The sequence below is a fragment of the Syngnathus typhle genome, linkage group LG3 (genome assembly GCF_033458585.1).
Source record: "Syngnathus typhle isolate RoL2023-S1 ecotype Sweden linkage group LG3, RoL_Styp_1.0, whole genome shotgun sequence".
Lineage (NCBI taxonomy): Eukaryota > Metazoa > Chordata > Actinopteri > Syngnathiformes > Syngnathidae > Syngnathus > Syngnathus typhle.
In genome coordinates, this window is record NC_083740.1 from 13589995 (window position 1) to 13610709 (window position 20715).

The 20715-nt window shown below is 43.9% G+C and overlaps 1 protein-coding gene across 1 annotated transcript in view; it reads right to left on the reverse strand.

Moving 5' to 3' along the window:
- LOC133151103 (glycine receptor subunit alpha-3-like) overlaps positions 1–18224 on the reverse strand; it is a 90500-nt gene extending 72276 nt beyond the window's left edge. The window contains exons 1-2 of the mRNA XM_061273859.1: positions 18221–18224; positions 17605–17755 (exon numbers count right to left, since the gene is read on the reverse strand). Coding sequence (XP_061129843.1) covers positions 17605–17755; positions 18221–18224 — 155 coding nt within the window. The remainder of the gene's footprint in view (positions 1–17604; positions 17756–18220) is intronic.
- Positions 18225–20715: the final 2491 nt, after the last annotated feature.

The following is a 20715-nucleotide window of genomic DNA, read 5'->3' on the forward strand; positions in this document are numbered from 1 at the left end:
CGCGTACTAGTTGTCGACTCCCCTTTCACGTGCCTGCTCTGCTCACAACACAACAACGCCGCGCGCACTGCTCCCGGAAAGAGGAAGCAAGCAACAATGAACTGGATTTCAAAATAAAGTCGCGTCTAATGTCCGAGGTCAAACACGGCGATATAAATCGATGTTTACCTTTAGCATCGATGCCAATAAATCGTAGAGCATTATATCGATTAATCGATGTGTATCGATGAATCGTTACACCCCTATTATTGACTGCATCTGCATGTACACGTAGTCATGTTAACTCAGTGCTTCTCAAATAGTGGGGCCCCAAGGGGGGCGCGGTGCTATTCCTGGGGGGGCGCGTGTGACCCTGGGGAACAGGCTTTTTTTTTGGCAGTACTAGAATAAAGTGTAATTGCGCGTTTACTACAGCAGGGGGCAGTGGCGCTCTCATTGTTACTTCTGTCACGTTTGCGACAGTGCAACATTTTACGACTTACAAGACAAGTTAGGATAGTCACGGTGGGGAGGGGGGGCGCGAATAGTTTTCTTCTTGCTAGGGGGGGGCGTAACAGAAAATAATTGAGAAGCACTGTGTTAACTAAAGCGTTACATCACTCTGTCTTTTAACATAGTTCTAATGTTGAGGGGGATTGAGTGATGGAGTGAAAAGGATTGTGTTGCTCAATTGATTAAAGAAGATCATCCCCTTTAAAACACTCTAAATTCAGATCACCCTAAATAATACTCTATTTAGTGGTTGTAATTTTTTGTTCTTGCCGCATTTTGACAGGTGCATGTTGCTTTTCAAGTTACATTTGCTGTATTAATATGACCATTAAAACATTTTTTTCAGACTCTCGTTAACTCATTTCATTATAATATATCTTAACCTACATCTTGGGAAAATCTTTGTTTCTAATCCACTGGATTGTTGAGGGATGATTGGTCATTTTTTGAGGCTCTTAAGTCAGCTGCTAAACTACTTAGCCATCTAAGGAGGCACCTCACCCAATTCTTCGTTTGTCCTTTCCTCTGTTTCCCTTTTCACATCCATTTTCCATGTTCTCTTGTCTTCGTTCTTAAACATGAGCGAACAAACACAGCATAACATTCAAACCTCGTAAATATTTTATATGTTTTTGAGATAGAACTACTGTCTCTCATACGCTGAATACATTAGAAGCAGAGTGTAGAAGGAATGTTAATCTTACAATGAGAAATGTGCTGCATTTAAAAAGAAATAAATTAATCTAAATATTTTTATATTTTAGTTTGTGGACACTGTACATAGTCTCAGGTTACTTCCATCTGAGTACCAAAGCTGAGGCCACCTGCCTAACCAGAGAAGGGCCGTGCTTTGTTGTTCAGTCAACCCAAAACGCATAGATGCCTGCACACTCGGGCTCCAGACCTTTGGAATGCCCTACCGATAGATATCAGAACTGTTTCCTCAGTAGAAACATTTAAGATGATGAAAGACCCATTTTCATGCTATGGCCTTTAATTAACCTGTGTTGGCCGATTCGGCTGGAGTTTGTGTTCTCTGTCCTGCCCTGAATATGGACATCTACTTTTTCTTTGGATTGTTCTACATTATGTGTTCTATGTGCCCTCTCTGCATCCATTGCAGCATGGTCATCCTGGAAGGGGGATCCTCCCATGTGTGGTCTCTTCTCAAGGTTTCTCGTTTTCCCCAGTAGAGTGTTTTGGGGGTTTTCCTTGCCCTCCAGGGAGTTTATGATCAGGGGATGTTGAGAATGATTGTCAATTTGTGTACATGTGAAGCCCTTTGAGACTTGTCTGTGATTTAGGGCTATATAAATAAATGACTTGACTACACAGGCTTTGTCACTGATTATTCTGAACTCAGCTGTTGTGCTTTTCTGCCTGACTCCTAGGGCTGTCAACCAGTTTACAGTTGACCCCTTGTTTTCAACCAGCTGTGCTTACTCTGCAGTGCTCACCTTGCGCATAATGCAAGTGAGAACTTAAAAAACTAAAATAAAATAAAAGGAACTGTTAGAAAAATGTATATATATGTTATCATGCGTTCTCTAATCAATGCTTTACCGCAATATTATTGCAATATATGCTTGCTGTTTGGCCTTGCTGTTTTTATGATGTACCACAGAAGAGAAAGGTTACGGCTGGGTCAGGAGAGAAGTTACAGCTGGGTCAGACAGGACGCAGCGGACAACTCACCAAAAGAAGACATCTACCGAGACAGTTCCTTTTTAACAAAGACCATTTTGAGAAACAACATGCCTCATCGCTGTCTTGCACCCCCAGTGAACCTACAAGTGACCATCATTGTCAGGGTTTTCCAAACCAGGGCTGTGGACTCGGTCGGATTTTTGCACCGAGTCCGAGTCCGCCTTCTTGACCATGAGTCCGAGTCCGAGTCCGGCTGTCCATTTTTTCTGTTAATTCATGTGACTGCTTAGTCTTTATTCAAGGCTAATTTAGATCAAAATCTAAATAATTACAACAGTTTTGTGATGGCTTTGTCTTTATTAAACATATAAACGAATACAATAAACAGATACTTTCAAGTTTTAATCATTAATTACACCATTATAGCTCAGACATTTCTCTAAACACAAATAATTAGTGACGACCCCTTATTTGGAAAGCGAAAAACCCATGTCGTACGGCGTCAGCACTATGTTGTTTTCAATAAAAACGACTGGTCTTTGAATGCACCCCGCTTCAATGGCAGAACGCGGATGAATTTAAAGACATCAAATGAGAATAATCCTTTATAAAAATCAAAATTGACTGACGCAAACGTGAGTTCTTCATGTTTTTATTGAAAACAACATAGTGCTGACGCCGTACGACGCCGTACGACATCGGTTTTTCGCTATAATTCGGTATAATTCGAGGTAGTCCATGCTCACCCAAAGTTAAGGTTTCATGAGGATATTATTGTCATAATTGTCTGGACCATATATGATAATTGTTTAATGGTAGTTATTGATAGATCTTGAAGATGTCAAGTTATAGGTGCATAAGACTATGTTGGTCGCATTCATGCACGTTCATTGTAAGAGGGGAAGAGATGTTGTGTATTTTGGGCTAACTCAAATTCCGTAGTAGAAAAACCCCAGAAGTGGGATGGGCATTCTGTGTTGTTGTGGTACGCCCTGTGAACGCACTGTGAGTAAGGAATAAAGCAGTTATCATTCATGTCGTTTTCCGACCTATTCTTGCTATCTAAGAACCTGGAAAATAGTAAGGATATAACATATATCACGGGTCATTACGACGAGTTTGGTGGAGTTTTTACTGCTTCTTCCAACTCCTACCGCGCTGACTGTAACCTGACACTCTCTGGCTGCGTCTTGCCTCTTTTTTTTATTGTCTGACTCGGTGGACTCGGTCAAAATCAGCACCGAGTCCGAGTCCAGCAAAAATGACCGAGTCCGACCGAGTCCGAGTCCCCGAGTCCGAACCGAGTCCACAGCCCTGTTCCAAACTATCTTGATCGTAGGATTATGTTGGAATGTGCGTATCCAGTAATAGATAACCTAGTTTGTCCCATCCTACACAATGTCGTAAAACATCCCCTGCTATGTTTTGACTAGAGGTCAAAGGTTTTCTCTTCCCTATCCAGTCCACTCAAATTCCTCTTCCCACATGTTGTTATCAGTATGTAACACCTTGTGATTTTTGCTTACGAGGCAAAGCCCACATGCTTTCCCCCTCCCCTTTAGGGGCTTTTGTCTCACGATTGTGGGTAGGGAAAATCCAAATAAAAAGAGCGGGAGTGCATCCAGATATTTAGTGTAGTGAGATTGTTGTAAGCGATCTGTACTGCACTCCTCGCGAGAAAATAATTAATATTCTGTCTCACTTGTGGTTTGTTTGCTGTTGCTCTTCTCTTAACAGTTATTCAGTCAGTTCGGTGGTGGGTCAGTGATGGTCTGGGGAGGCATTTCCATGGAGGGACGAACAGGCTAGAGAACGACAGTCTGACTGCCATTAGGTATCGGGATGAAATCCTTGCACCCATGGTCAGAACCTCCGCTGGTGCAGTAGGTCCTGGGTTCCTCCTGATCCACGACAATGCCCGGCCTCATGTGACAGGAGTATGCAGACAGTATCTGGAGGATGAAGGAATTGACACAATTGAATGGCCCTCACGATCACCTGATCTAAACCCGATGGAACACCTCTAGGACATAATGTTTCAGTCCATCAGACAGCGCCAGGTTGCTCCTCAGACTTTACAGGAGCTCACTGATGCCCTTAGACAGATCTGGGAGGACATCCCACAAGACACCGTCTGTCGTCTCATTAGGAGCATGCCGCGTCGTCAAGCATGCATACAAGCATGTGGGGGCCACACAAGATATTGAAAATCATTTTGAGTTGCAGAAATTGAATTTAGGCAAAATGGACGAGCCTGCCACATCATTTTTTCACTTTGATTTTTGGGGTGTCTATATATTGAGCCTTCTGTAGGCTGAAAACCTTTTGACATTTTGTTCCTGAGACATTAAACTGTCCATATCAGTATAGATATCCAACATTTTTGTTGTCACCATTGAAATCTGACGTATTTTCAAAGTGTTCCTTTAATTTTTGTATAAGAGTTATATTGTGTATATCAAGCTCAATTGCAATTGCAATTACAGGGTCTCTTTTAAAATATCTTGGAGCATATACTGTTGTAATTAAAAAAAAAACTGTATAGCCAAAATAAAATGTGTGGGGTTTGTTTTTAGGAGGGGGTTGGGGGGCACTCAGAAGTAGTCCTGCCCAGGGAGTAATTCAGTGGAGAATAGCCACTGGCTGATCAGAGAGATCATCGTTTCCTCAGGAGAGTTGTGTTTTACTGACTTGCTTTCTAGTTAAAATGAACGTTATAAATATTTCTCCATTTCAACAAATGTTAGTGTTAAGTGAAAGAAAGATGGTTGAGCAATGTTTGGCAGGGAAAACCCTACATAATGCATTGCATGCGTGCTCACAAAGAGTTGTGTCTCTCTTGAATGTTTTAGTAATGGTGTCTGCTGTCTTTGCCCATGATAAACCTTTGTACGCCACAATAGTGAAGAACCAAACAGAAAAATCATGGCTCAAAACAACCTTTTTCCTCTATTTTGTTGCCATGAGATCTTGAAGGTGGACCAAAGACTCTGCAAGACTACTTCACAGCGGAACAGTCATGAGTAGTGTTGTCAAAAGAACTGAAAAAAGAAAAGAATTTCGGTACCAATTCGGTACCAACATGCAAAAAAAAATGTCTTTCATAACAATGGCTTCAGCAAGTGGGAGTGGAAGTCCAACACGCCAGCTTGTTGAGAAGCCAAGTCGCTCAAAGAGTCTTGTATGGAAATATTTTGCATTTGAGCCGGGTGCAGCTGGAGTAGCGCAACGGCAGGGGGGCGGGGGCTGTTGGTGACAGTGCTGGAGTGGGCGGCGGCAGTCAAAAAACTAAATCCTGGAAAATTTTGAAGGTCTTCGAAATATTCTCCCCACCGACTCACGACGTCCAGAGTCGAGTTCAGCAGCACACCATCTCCACTGTAAACAGTGTTGACGGTGCACTGCTTCCCCTTCCTGAGACGCCGGATGGTGGACTAGAATTTCCTCGAAGCCGTCCGGAAGTCATTCTCCATGGCCTTGCCAAACTCCTCCCACGCCCGGGTTTTTGCCTCAGCAACCGCCGAAGCCGTGTTCTGCTTGGCCATCCGGTACCCGTCGGCTGCCTCCGGAGTCCCGCAGGCCAAAACGGCCCGTTAGGGCTCCTTCTTCAGCTTGACCGCATTCCTTACCGCCGGTGTCCACCAGCGGGTTTGGCGATTGCCACCACAACAGGCACCAAACACCTTACGGCCACAGCTCCGGTCGTGTCCAAAACATGGGGCCGCAAATCCGATAACACGACTACAAAGTTGATCATCGAACTGCGGCCTAGGGTGTCCTGGTGCCGCGCGGTCGTGTTTTCTCGGGTCCTCCCGGCTCATCGCACGAGGTTCGACCTCCGAATTTTGTTCGACAACCGAAGCAAAAAAAATCTCGAATTTTTGTTTAAATTCCGATTTGTTCGAGAACCAGGACGTTCGAAAGCCGATGTTTGACTGTAAAATAAATAGAAGCAGCTCACTGACAAGTGCCGCTATTTGAGCTAATTTTGGAACAGTCCTGCGGGCGACTCATGCGGTCCTCACGGGCGACCTGGTGCCCGCAGGCACTGTGTTGGTGACCCCTGAACTATAACATAAATAGTTAACCACCACACGGCCCCAAGCACCGGCGTCGACTTCCAGGCGTGTGGCGGCGTGGACCTATATTATAGGGGGTTGGCTCGGATGGTTATGATATTTTCGCCCCTGGGTGTCGGTCAGAACACAGGAGGGAAGACGTGGTTCAGTTTTGATTGCATTACTGAATTATTGGCAAAAATTAACAGGCACTGTGGCTCATAGGGGCATACAGGCAAACTGGCAAAAAGGTAACGGCACACGTTTGGTCGTAAGGATGTGAGAGCAGGTGTGTGTAGTGTACATGGGTGAGTCTTTGGGTGTGTGAATGTGATTCTTGTGTGTGTGATTATTGTATGAAGCGTGTGAAGAGTGTGTGAAGAGTGTGTGAAGAGTGTGTGAAGAGTGTGTGAAGAGTGTGTGAAGAGTGTGTGAAGAGTGTGTGTGTGTGTGTGTGTGTGTGTGTGTGTGTGTGTGTGTGTGTGTGTGTGTGTGTGTGTGAGCGCGCGCGTGCGTGCGTGTGTGTGTGTCTGCATGTGTGCGTGTGTGTCCGCCGTCTGTGCCCATGTGGCCACAAAGTTCTGGGTGCTGTATCAGTGTTCTGATGGAGCAGATATGTTTATATCAAATAATGAGAAGATTTGCACACATATAAACATGAAAACGTATATGAGTTTGTATAACCTAACAAAATATGTACACATTGTTGTTTCACCCACTTCAATACGTACATTTACATTCATAATGGCACTCTGATTTAATCAAAGTTCATGGGACCTTGCTACTGAAAGTCATTAACGATGTACACAGTGGCTCACTGATAAAGCATTGGCATTCTGCATCTTTTGCGTCTGATGAGAACCCTGAGGGCAATAATTGACCATGATGATGGGCCATGAGGGCTATGATCAAAAATTCCAATCATGCTCTTTAAATCGACCAATCATGATTGCTCACCGATTGCTTGGCGCATCCCTAGTGTTATACAGGGTCCAGCATAATGATCTGACACATTTGTAGGTTTAAGAAAATGCAAATAAATTAGAGAAACAAAAACTTCTTATTTAATTTTTGAAAATAACATATAATGGCATTTTGTTTTGTTTTGTTTCATTTCGTTTTTGAATAATGTTATTTTGGTCTTACCACTGCCACATTTTCTGGAGTGCTGGCGGTGCGAGGTCGGCCCGTTGATTTTCGTTTTAATACTGATCCACTGGCTCTGAAGTTTGTAACCCATAACAAGATCGTGTTTCGAGCAGGTACGGGATCATGTCTACCAAGTCTGAAGCGCAAACGGAACGCTCGTTGTGTTGCAGTCACAGATTAGTTGTTGATAAACGTTTCCACTATGAAAGCGTGATGCTCACCGGTCCAATTTATGTTAGCAACTGAAACGAAACAAAATGACATTATTCGAAAACAAAACAAAAATGAAACAAAACAATATGGCAATATATGTACTTTTCGAAAGAAAAAAAAAAACTTTTTTTGTTTCTTTGATTTATTTGCATTTATTAAACCTACAAATGTATCAGATCATTTTGCCGGACCCTGTATATGCCTGATTAGCAAGCATTTGTGTATTTGGTACACTAACAACCTAATATTCTTAAGGTGTGCAAACTTGCCAAACGAGCAATAATGCCTTTGTGAATTCCGAGAGGAGTTTATGAAAATAGATTAATTTCGTATGCGTGGTGTGATTTATCGGACCATGAGGAAAATTGGGATAGCTGATTTTGAATCTTTAAATACTGAATCTGAAAGGCTATGGAAGTTGCTTTAAAGGCGTAGAAAATGAGCCAAAAACTTCTCACATTCAGACTCTGTGAGGCGTGTTTATTAACTGACTCCGTAACATCCAATGTGCATGACAGAAAAAGCCGGCAACGGTAAAGGTCACGGGAACTCTTCAAGGGACCGCAACTATAAATTTAATCAGAGCGTCATAACATTTAACAGAACACACATATGATAAAGTGAATTATGTTGTCCTTGGAGAAAGCACTACACATGCCCCTCCCCAGAATTCACATCAACAGAAAACCTGAGAAAAGAAAAAACGGCGTGGGGGGCGAATCAAACGTCCAGTGCGGCCACACTGAACGAGAGAAGGCGGAACCACCCCCTCCGTGTCTGTCTGCAGGGCTCCCCTGCGGCATGGCGGAGGGGGAGGAGGAACGGGAAGAGGAGGCCTAGTCGGAGGCCGTCTCCGTTTCGGGGGTTGCGCCAACTCAACAGGCTTGGCCAGATCTAGGTGAGCTGGTTTAAGGCGGTCCACAGACACATACTCCGGCTTGCCCCCAATGTCTACCACAAAGTTCTTGTCTCCCATTTCCACGACACGGAAAGGGCCCTCGTAAGGCGGACGGAGAGCTCCGCAGTGGCCGTCAACCCGAATAAAGCCATAAAAAAAGACATAGCCAGCAGACTGAAGGCCACTGGGGACGTGAGAGTTTGGCAAACCATGGCAGGAGGTAGGAGCGGAGCAAACAACCTGGCATTGTCCAATATGCTGGAGCGTTGGAGTGCGGAGGACCAAGGGGTCGTGGTGCTGGGGACGAACTCCCCGGGGACCCATAGTGGCTGACCATAGACCAGCTCGGCGGAGGAGGCCTGGAGGTCTTCCTTTTGTACAGTTCTGATGCCCAGCATGACCCATGGAACTGTCCTCCAGGCTGGCACGAAGGGAGGCTTTCATTGACCTGTGAAAACGTTCACAGAGGGCATTGCCCTGGGGGTGGTAGGCTGTGGTGCGGTGGAGTTTAACACCCAAGCTCCCAGCGACAGTGTTCCACAGTTCAGAAGTGAACTGAACGCCACGCTCTGAGGAGATGTCCGATGGGGTGCCAAAACGGGACACGGAGGTGCCAATAAACGCCCGTGCCACATCAGCTGATGTTATAGATGACAGAGGAACCGCCTCAGCTCAGTGAGCACGTGAGTGTAACCCTGCGAGGGTGGAAGTGGGCTAACTGGTCGAAACTGCGTTCTGGCACTTGAAATCGTTCCAGTGGTGCTTTGGTGTGGCGGTGTACTTTGGCACGTTGGCATTCGACACAGGTGTTCGCCCAGTCCCTCATGTCCTTTTTTAGTCCGTGCCAAACTTGGCTGCCACCAGCCATTGTGAGGACTTGGTACCGGGGTGTGAGAGGCCATGGATGGCGTCAAAAACAGGCCGCCTCCACTTGACAGGAACAACAGGCCTCGGACAGCCCATAGAGATGTCACAAAGCAGAGTGGTGCCAGCGTCTTCGAATGCCACCTCCTGCAGCCGCAGTCCAGTAGTGGATGAACAGCAAGCATGCACATCCGCGGCAGTGGCCTGCTCTGCTGCCATGCTGTTGTAGTGCAAGCCCAGGTGGACCGCTCCCGCAACAGCACGGGAGAGGCAGTCTGAAACCTGGTTGTGTTTTCCAGGAAGGTGTGCAATGTCCGTCGTGAACTCAGAGATGTAAGTCAGCTGCCGCTGTTGCCTGCCAGATCATGGTTGAGCGACATTTGCGAAAGTCAGAGGCTTGTGGCCACAAAAACGGTGAACCGGCCTCCCTCCAGCAGTGAACGAAAGTGTCGGATGGCGTACCAAGTAGCTCGAAGGTGCTATTCTTCAGTTCACTGGGACGTAATTGCCTGCTGAAAAAGGCGAGAGGCTGCCAAGCATTACCCACACACTGCTCGTAAACCGCACCGACCGTATAGTCTGAGGCGTCCGTGGTAAGTGCGATTGGGACAGACGAGGCGGGATGGGCCAACATGGTAGCCTTAGCCAGGGCAGTCTTACCGTCCACAAAAGCCTTGTCCCTTTCTGGGTTTCAGTCCACAGCGTGTTTAGGCTTGCCACCTTTCAGAGCTTTGTACAAGGGTTGCATGGTTTGGGCAGCCCTGGGGAGAAAACAGTGGTAGAAGTTAACCATGGGCGCGGAAAAGTAGTGATGGCCTCCACTTTTGACGGGAGAGGAACGATCCCGTCCTTCATGACTCTGTGCCCCAGAAAGTCCATGGTGGAAAGGCCGAACTTGCACTTGGCAGGATTGATGATGAGCCTGTGCCCTGTAAGGCCCTCAAACAGAGTGCGAAGGTGCGAAAGGTGCTCTGAAGGCGATGAACTGGCCACCAGCATGTCGTAAAGGTATACAAACACGAAAGGCAGATCCCGTAACACGTAGTCCATGAGCCGCTGGAAAGTTTGAGCAGCATTTTTGAGCCCAAATGGTGTGGGCAGGAACTTAAACAAACCAAATGGTATGATCACAGCTGTTTTGGGGATTTTAAGAGGGTGTATGGGCACCTGATGGTATCCCCTGATCAGGTCCACCTTCGAGAAAATGACCTTGCCAGCCAGGTGCACGGAAAAATCCTGGATGTGGGACACCGGGTAGCGTTCAGGCGTTGTCGCGTTGTTGAGCCACCGGTAGTCCCCGCAAGGGCGTCAGCCCCCTCCTGGTTTGGGGACAAGGTGCAGGGGGGAGGCCCAAGGACTGTTGGAGCGTCGAACAATCCCTAGGCGCTCCATGGACTCTAACTCCATCTTGGCTACGGCAAGCTTGTTCGGCTTGAGGCGACGACCGCGGGCGTATACGAGCGGGCCAGTGGTGTCAATGTGGTTCTCGACACCGTGCTTGGCTGTGGAAGAGGAGAAGGTGGGCCAGGACAGTGCTGGGAACTCGGCGAGCAGGTGTTGGAAACCGTCTGTGACGGAGAGCAGGCTGGAGAGGTGTACTGCACCAGAGTTGCTGAGTGCGCAGGCATAAGAACAGAAAGAGACAGCGTCGATCAAGCGCTGATTTTTAACGTCTACTAACAGTCCATATGCACACAAAAAATCCGAACCCAAGTGCGGAACAGCGACCTTGGCCATCACAAAGTCCCAGCCAAAGCGTTGTCCCCCAAAACATAGTTCAACACGCCTTGTGCCGTATGTATGGATAGGGCTTCCATTGGCAGCTTCCATGTGGGGGCCGTGGGTGTCCGCCACCACGTCCACCTGTGAAGCAGGCAGTAGACTCCGCTGCGCCCCTGTGTCGCAGAGGAAACGTCGGCTGGAGATGAGGTCGTGGATGAAGAGCAGCCTGCCGGCCACTCGTGAGCGCCGGCCTTGGCGTTTCCCACACCACCGAAGCTGCATGGAGAGCGGCATCGTTTGGCCTTGGAGCCAAACTTGGCATGGTAGAATCACACACCCGAAGACTGTTGACGATGCGGTTCTGCTTCTGCGTCGAGCGTGTGACCATCCAGTACCTCAGATCCAAGACCAGTACGGAGGAGGGCAGCTGCGCAGGGTTGCTGACTAGCCAGGAAATACTTGTCAGCCTCAGCTGCCAGTACTCTGCAATCCGTGCTGGCAGTGTTGGCCAAAGCAGCTCTCACATGAGCAGGCAGTTGGCGCAGGAAAAGGTGGAGGAAAAGGAAATCCGGCTTGTTGTCACCCAGCAGATCGAGTATCCGGTCCGTTAGTTCTGAGGACTTACTGTCACCGAGCCCCTGAAGAGAGAAAAGCCTACTGGCCCTCTCAGTGTCAGACAGTTCAAACGTCTTCAGTAAGTATTCCTTCAGAGACTCATACTTTCTTGTCAGAGGACATTTAGTAAGAAGGCTCACCACCCTTGAAGCTGTAGAACTTCCGATGCCAGACACCACGTAGTAGTATTTCGTTTTATCTGCGGCAACCTGACGTAAGGCAAACTGTGCCTCAGTTTGAGCGAACCAGGCTGAAGCAGAAGATTCCCAGAACTCGGGGAGTTTAAGAGACGCAGCGTTGGCGGTCATGTCGATCTGGATACGTCCAGTAAAAAAACGTCGGGCTCACCAGTGTGGAAGTTGCTTTAAAGGCGTAGAAAACGAGCCAAAAACTTCTCACATTCAGACTCTGTGACCCGTGTTTATTAACTGACTCGGATGACAGAAAATGCCGGCAACGGTAAACGTCACCAGGACTCTTAAAGGGACCGCAACTATAAATTTAATCAGCGCGTCATAACATATAACAGAACACACATATGATAAAATGAATTATGTCGTCCTTGAAGAAAGCACTACAAGGCACTGTATGCACAGTCGTGCACACATACTGCAGGCAAAAATAGAGGCAGAAGGGAGAACTTTCTACTTGTGGAAACATTATCGCAACACATTATCTATTAAGGAATACAATCTTAGAGGTTCGAAAGAATCTAAAAGCTAACATGGAACCAGTGATAAGAGGGATACCATGTTACTCTTTTCAGGTCTGCATTTCCTTGCATATGGGTCATTTGATTTTAACGCAATGTGACCACTGGTGCTGACATCTCCTGCAGCAGTTTCCAGGTGTGTTGTCCCAACTGTTAAACACACAGGATGGGAAGATACGTTACATCCTACTCATGCTCAGGACAAGTTAAATCAAATAGGGTTGGCTTCCAAAAAATGATTGTAGACATGCAGAAGCTATTCGCCATATTTGGGAAAACAATGTATTTGTACGACAATGAATAAAACCATGACAACCAGTCTCAATCTTCCCCATTCTTCTCCAGCTAGTCTTGCTGACCTGGTGTTCTTTTTGGTCGCCTGACTAAAGCGAAAGGACAATCTTGCCAAAAACCTTCTGCATCAGCACCACCTGCACAAAAATAGACAGCATCTACTCACTCTCGCACAAGATGGTTCCCCCTGCCACTGCTCTCAGCTGCTTTTTTCATATCGGCCATCTTAGTTTGAGGTCATCCACCACCTCTTGTATGTTTTTGTGCCACTTATGAAACCAACATCATCTCCATAAATCTCTCGATGAAGTTTGAGAAAATTTGATTTGGTATGTTTGGTTGTGTAACAAAGTTTACCAGCATCGATTTCACAAATGAATAAAAAGTGCAGAGTAACTCAAGAGAACAATCAGTCTAATCATTTTCAATATTACAGCCAAATAGTGTCAAGATTTTGCACAAACTTGTCACATAAAATGGATAGAGAAGACTCCACGCCTGAGTGTTATACAAGAAAGACAAACACGAGGAAGAGTCAGTCTTGATTCTATTGAATGACAATAAGCTTGTGAAACTGTGCCTCCGTATCCATGCATGACCTTCTAAGCAGATTTTCTGGCAGGGTCTTAGTGAACACATACAGTACAAGTCGAGCGGAAACTAGGTTCTGTTCCAGTGATTTGTATGCCTATAGTTCTGGAATACACCACTTTCCAGCCTTTGCTCCGGCACTCAGACACCAATTCAGCATATTTGGCCCTCTTATGTTCGTTGGCCCTCTTATGTTCGTTGGCCTCCTCCAATCGATCTTCCAAGGTGACTGTAAATTATGTCTACTATTGTATATATATTAGAGCTGAAACGATTTGAGTAATTCGAATAATTCGATTAGAAAGTTGCATCGATTTACTCATTTACTCTGCCTTGAGGATTTGTTTACTCCAACTAAGCTGAAAAACCGCGTGCCCGGAACTGTGTACACGTGGAGTATGTTTCCGGGTATGTTTCAGTATAACCTTTAATTTACGCAGGTATTTTATGTTTGCGCTTTTAATGGTCATGTAAACAGCCTTTACAATATTACAATGTTGGTTTTGCAGTAAAGGATACATACAAGCGTACAACATCTTGAGTAATGTTTTTATTTTCTAAAAAATAAATAAAAATAAAGCATGATTTATCCAGTTACTCGATTAATCGATGTAAATAGTCACTAAATTACTCGAATACAAAAATAATCGATTGCTGCACCCCTTATACATATAGTGCAATCATTTGTGAAAATACACAACCAAATACATCCGTGCTCATTTCTGAAAATGCCTGTGAGCAAGCTGTTCAAACTACCATACATGGTTTACCATACTAATAACAGTGAGAGCTCATTTAGACAATTACACCTCCACACAGTCCATCATCTGGGAGGTTGGCTAGGTGAGGATTGCTCAGAAGATACAAAAGCCATGTCAAAGGAAGCGGAGTTGGTATTGTACATTGTTGGCTCTGTAAATCAACAAAAAAATAACACTAAACGAAAATCCAATCTTCTTCAGGTGTCAGAGCCTCTGACGTATGAGCTGCAGGCACGTATACAAAACCCAGGGAAGTGCAGTCAATGTACGCAAATGAGGCACTTCTGACCCCACTGCAGCCCGGAGATGAGGTTTCCTTGGGTTTGTGGTCACTGAATACTTGATTAATCAATGGAATCATCAACAGGATAATCAATTATAAAAAGATTAGTTTGTGAAAGCTCTAGATTTACCACATACGTATATATTGCACATGCTGAAGTTCTAACAGTCTGTTTAAAATATTTGATAAATGTCTGTGACATATTACTTCACTCTCACCATCAGAAAAGCAACTCAAAGTACATCAAACCCAGCTGTTGTGGACGTGCAGACTTAGCCGCCATCTCGAACTGAGAAGGAGCCTCATGAAATGTGCCTATCTTTGCAAAGAGACCAGACCTTTTCATTTGTCATCATCATACCAAAGAACAGACCCAAGAACCAAGGTGAGTTAGTCAGCAATATGTGGACCAAAAGAAATTGTGTCTTTTACAGCAGCAATCTCCAACCGTTTTAGCATTATGGACCAGATTATTGTCAAATAATATTTTCATGGACTGGCTTTTAAGGTGTAGCAGATCAATACAACAAAATGAAGTGATACGACCGGCATAAAAATGGTATTGTTGTGCCGAAGGAAAGGAAACGTAGGAGGTGTGTTGCAAAAGACTCGTAAAACAGGGAATAGAAAGAACAACGACGCAAGTATGTTACCACATTCCCAACACATCCTTCAGCTCTTAGTTCCATGAGTGAATTATGTATGCGAACATCACAGTATAATATAGTAATAAACGTAAATCCACTGTATACTTCTATGCAACTTGTTAGCAGCATCCTCATAACGTCACACCCACAACATAAAACATGAGTAACGTGATGTTATATTCATGTCACCGAGGTGTAGGAGAGAATCTGGTCCATTTTTTTAAAATAAAAGATTGTCCTGTCTCAGATAAATACAAGTGAAATAATGCAAGTTATTTATTCTTTCTTGTGTGGCTCGGTACCAACTGATCCACGGACCGGTCCGCGGCCCGTGGACCACTGTTCAACAATTATAAACTCACGACACATTTATGAAATCAGCGTTTCACAAACTTTGTTGAGCCAAGGCACTCATTTTACGTTAGAAAAATCAGCACATCACTAAACCAATATGTCACACAAAGTAAGAATACTGAAATACAGTAGCATAATAATAATGTCGTGTCAGTTTACTCAACTTATTAACTCAGTATGAAATTGTGTTAGATTGAACACTCACAGAAAGCCATGACTTATTCTGTTGTATAAATGGCATCAGGTGCATACATCTGTTTATTGTACAGTGGTGCCTTGAGGTACTAGTGCTTTGATTTAAACAACTTTGTCAAGATACCAGCAATCACTTGACCATTTCTTTGTCGTCAGATATAGAAAATTAAGATCTCCACTGCCAGATGGCAGCAGCAGTGGAGATCTGAATTTTCTATACAACCAAGATCAAGCTCTGGCAACCATCAATTACATCAATTGCTTTCCATGCAATGGAAGGGCACTATTAGTTGGTCGCAGATTAAAGCACTAATTATGTTAGCAACCAAAAAAAGACACCACAGAAGAACTAGGAAGGACATTACATTAGGTACAGCCGTGTTTTTGTGTTTACAGGTTATGTGGAGTGCTAATCTCAATACTGTACTGTTGAGTGCATTTTTTTCCTATGAAAAAGCATTCAAAAAATATATATGTTGTGTTTATATGCTAGAGTAGAACAAACTAATTGCAATTCCATTCATTTCAACATTGAAAGACAAGAAATATGAGCGTTTTGTTGTAGAAGCAGGCCAGTAGTACTTTAATATGGACTCGAAACTGTCTTTTGTCTTCTCTGACTTGACTGAGACTCCTTGTCATTTGACTTGGACTCAGGCATAGGACTCGCCAAAATATTTTCATTGAATCGACTGAGTCCAACTATTTTTATTCCTGAAGATTAACATCCTCCTTCAAATCCTCCCCAGGCTGTCGCTCTGATGAACTCATACCACTCATAGAGACTCAGAGACATAACCTCCTGCTCTCCCCACTTAAATTTTGTTAGTTAACTGAATGTTGCTAGTCACTTAAATGTTGTACAGAGGCAAAGATCAACCAGTCAAATTCCCTGTTTGGCATGCACAAACTTGATCAATAAAGCTGATTCTGAAAAGAACCTTGAAATAAAGATTTTCGGAGGCCTATTCTAACATGATCAAAATAGCTATCTGATTGGTTAAGCTGACCGCGATCATCAAATGATCTTTCAGTCATGTCAGCCAAGAGCAGAATTACGAACAATCATGATTTGACATTAGCCACAACATCTTAAAAAAGAAACAACCATGAAACAACCTGCAAGACAATTTTGGCGCTGTTTTGTAACCGCCTCACAGTTTGCTGTTCCCGAGTGACCAATCTCCTCCTTATCTAATAATTATTAAATAATTATTTTTTAAATTGTTTTTGTTGTTTATGTCAAACACTTTTGACAAATCAATAAAAAGAGATGCAAATTGTTGTTGTTTTCTGTCAACCACAACAGTAATGTCATTTGCCATTTTAATTAGCACAATTTTTTTGTGACAAAAATGATTTTGCTTTCTCACTAAAAAAAATTGTATTGGTCAATAATTTGTCAAGATTGCAGGGTCATCCTCTTTTATTAATGGGAGGGCAAAAGTCGATTTCCATAGAGACAGGATATCCATTTTTTCTACAGTGATGTTAAAAAGAATTGTAAAAGACTTTGCTACTGTTTGCTGCCAATTTCATGCAAAATCATGCATCTATCAAGTTGCAACCAGAAGGTTCTTTTTTACAACTAATGTTTTGATGGCTTTAAGGACTTCCTGAATAAAAAGATCTCCAGCGTAAGTAAGAATTGTGCAGGTTTTCACCAAGACAATTCAAGACAGAGTCAAATATCCCGATTTTATAAAATACAAATTAAGACCGTTTGGAATTGAAGTACCTTTACAGAATACGTAAAATATGGTAAATATCTTTGGAAAACACTGCTGAACCGCATTCGGGGGTCTCATTATTTGCAGTAATGCCATGTTTTGTTCAATGACTGCTATTCTGAAAAGTTTTAATATTGAATTAAATCTCATTTAGAAGGAATGTTTTGTCTAATCACTCATCTGCTCTTTAAATAATGGTTACATATCTCACTAATCTTGTCAAGGAACTGGGTAAATTTGAGGACACGTATTTTGAAACAATTTGGTCTACTGTTACGCGAGGAAAATAAAGTATTATGCACTTCGTAGCTTGTCTCGAGCGGTGGGTGGAACAACCGTAACTTTATTAAAATGACAATTTATTTGAGTGACCTCTTACCCGAGAAACAGCGACAGTCTCCAGAAGAGTAAGAAAACTCCAATAGAGTGGTTCTTCCTCTTCATCGCTTCAGCGATGTTCGGGCCCGGAGCCGTCCTGTCTCCTCGCGATTTTGGAGCTTTCAGCACAGCAAACACAACTCGTCCTTCCGCTGTAATTTAAAGACCAAAACGAGGACTCCCAAATTCACATGGTTGTGTTATTTCACATCGCTTAATGACATAACACAAAGGTTGGGCATGGAATCCGCTAACAAAAACAGGTGACTGGAAAAATACAAACAAAACAAGGACCAATGAGGTGCGCGCGCGACAGCTGTTCAACCTCAGCCCTGGGCTGAATGCGCTCGAGCAAGTGCAGAGTCGTAAGCAGTCAGCACGGGGCAGAGAGAACCGCCTACCTCATTGGATGATTGACAGAACGCCGACCCAATGATTTTGTCGCCTTTCCCGAAACAGAATAGCATCTGAAATTAGAAGAAGACCAGCGAAGTGGAACTAATATAACACGCCAATGAACCAGTATGCGTCCCCGTAGCTTTCCATCCTGCTGCCCTGACATCTTCCTCCTGTTCTTTCCATTTGTTTCTTCCTCCATCTGGCTTAAACACACTTACTCATTCTGCTCTGTTGGGCAGAATTACATTGAGACGCATGTGGTTGATATTCCCCGTCGTAAAGTAACCTAAGTTTATTCAAGTTTGCCATATGTGCCCAAAGTGGGCGTACGTAGAGAGGAAACGTTGATCGAAATGACATTTGAAGCCACAATTCTGCTCAGCCTACTGTGATTAAGGTTAAGAAACTAACTACTTTTGACAATTATCATATATTACAATATGTCAGAGGCGTAGCCAGGAATTTTTCCAGTAGGGGCGCACGCCCACAGGAAAAAAAATCTAACATCACCCACGCCGTTCGCTGATCGCTAAAACAACATCCGGGTCGGGGAGGCAAACAGTGAATGGATAACATCGCGCACATAGAATAGCGCAAGCACATTCGCGCAAGACCGAAAGAAAAAACCCGCATGAAAATGAAGAATCGAAAAAGCTCGATTTTTTTTCAACCGGGGCGCAGGGAGTCCGAACCGGGGCGCCGCCCCGGCTTGGCTACGCCTCTGCAATATGTAATATATCAAAAACTAGAATTTTGCAATTTCTGGTTGAATTGTGTAAGGCGTGTGAAGGCGAAATGTATGAAAAACTTCTTCGAGGAATGCTGCCGACCGATGTTGAAACGTGTTGAATTACTTGAGAAATGTAGAATATTTGGAGAATTTGTGGTGAATTTCAAAATTGAAAGTTTGGAATATTTGGTAAGTGGGAAGTTGTGGAATAGGTAGGCAAAAGATGAACAGTTGAAAGTTGGAATGGGTTGAATCGGTTGAAAAATGTAGAAAAACGAAACTTTGGAGAATTTGGTTGAATTTCAAATTTGGAATTTTTGGTAAGTGGGAAGTTGTGGAATAGGTAGGCAAAAGATGTACAGTTGAAAGTTGGAACGGGTTGAATCAGTTAAAAAATGTAGAAGTTAGAGCAAATGTTGAATCCCCATAGAGAATGGATGGGAAACTAAAAAAAAGCAATTGCGCCAAAATCTTTCTAAATTTGGAACAAAACAAAAAAAACGGCCTCAGGAGGTTCACTTTTGGGGTAAAACTGTTGAAACGGGTTAAATCAGACAAAAAACGAAAAAGTTAGCGCAAATGTAGCTATTTGGGCCACTCAGTGTTGAAATAAGGTCACTTCCGGTTTGATTCAGGTCACTTCCGGTCTAGTTTGCGTCACTTCCGGTTTATTTGGATCACTTCCGGTTTAAAACGGGTCACTTCCGGTTTAGCTGAGGTCACTTCCGGTTTATTTGAGGTCATTTCCGGTCTAAAAAGGTCACTTCCGGTTCATTTGGGGTCACTTCCGGTTTACCAGACGTCACTTCCGGTCTATTTGGGGTCACTTCCGGTTTATTTGGGTCACTTCCGGTTTAATTTGGGTCACTTCCGGTTCGTCTGAGGTCACTTCCGGTTTATTAGGGGTCATTTCCGGTCTAAAAAGGTCACTCCCGGTACATTTGGGGTCACTTCCGGTTTTATTTGGGGTCACTTCCGGTTTACCGGAGGTCACTTCCGGTCTATTTGGGGTCACTTTCGGTTTGATTTGGGGCACTTCCGGTTCATTCTGGGTTCATTGGTGGCACTTCAGGGTCATCCAAGATGGCCGCCACACTGGAATTGGGGGTCAAGGGTTGAATTGTGTAAGCATAGTGGAAGCCCCTCACACTGCCTGTCTGTCTCAATAGTCAGCGCCAGCGTCAGGTCGTTCGTCAGTTGCAGTTTACGCGACACTTCTTTGTCAGAGCCAAACTTAGCTAATGTACGTAGTTCCTCGTTGCGCAATGTCTACAGCATGTGTAACTAATGCAATACTGTACACTTGCTTGGTCACTTGAGGGAATACTCAGAGTTGTTTCTGATAACAATTTTCTTTCACTTTTGCAGAATAAATTGGTGCTTGACTTCCGATCACTGGTCTTGCTGATGCACCGTATTGCAGAGCCTGCTGGTTTTGAGTAAGACTTCTATCAAAATGTGTTCTCCTAGCTTTGTTAACATTGTGAACTGAGGGACAAAAATTTTTATGTTAAATTACAATTTGTTTTAATTTTATTTAACTTATTATAATTTACTCTATACTTCAGTGATTGTGAGTATCAGTGACAATTATAGTGGACATGTCACGAAGGGCCATAGAGAAAGAAGTGAGGGAAGTGTTGCAGGAATTGAGGCAAAGCAGAGTGACAGATTGCCATGTCAAAGACGACAAGGAACATTGGAGACGGCTGTACTTTGCACCCTTTCTGTTCATCTAGCCATCCTCACCATCCTAATGTGAAAAATATGAATTAGACATTAGGTTCTGGGTATTACAGAGAAGCATGGTGAAACAACATTTGCTGTCAGCTGCCTACCACTCTATGCACCTGCTCTGATCCAGCTACACAAATTTTGCAAGGTCACTTGCAGCATGCACACTAATAAAATGAATAAATAAATTATATATTAGAACATTTTTAGACTTGACATTTTAATCAACTATTCTGTGAGATTTCTTAA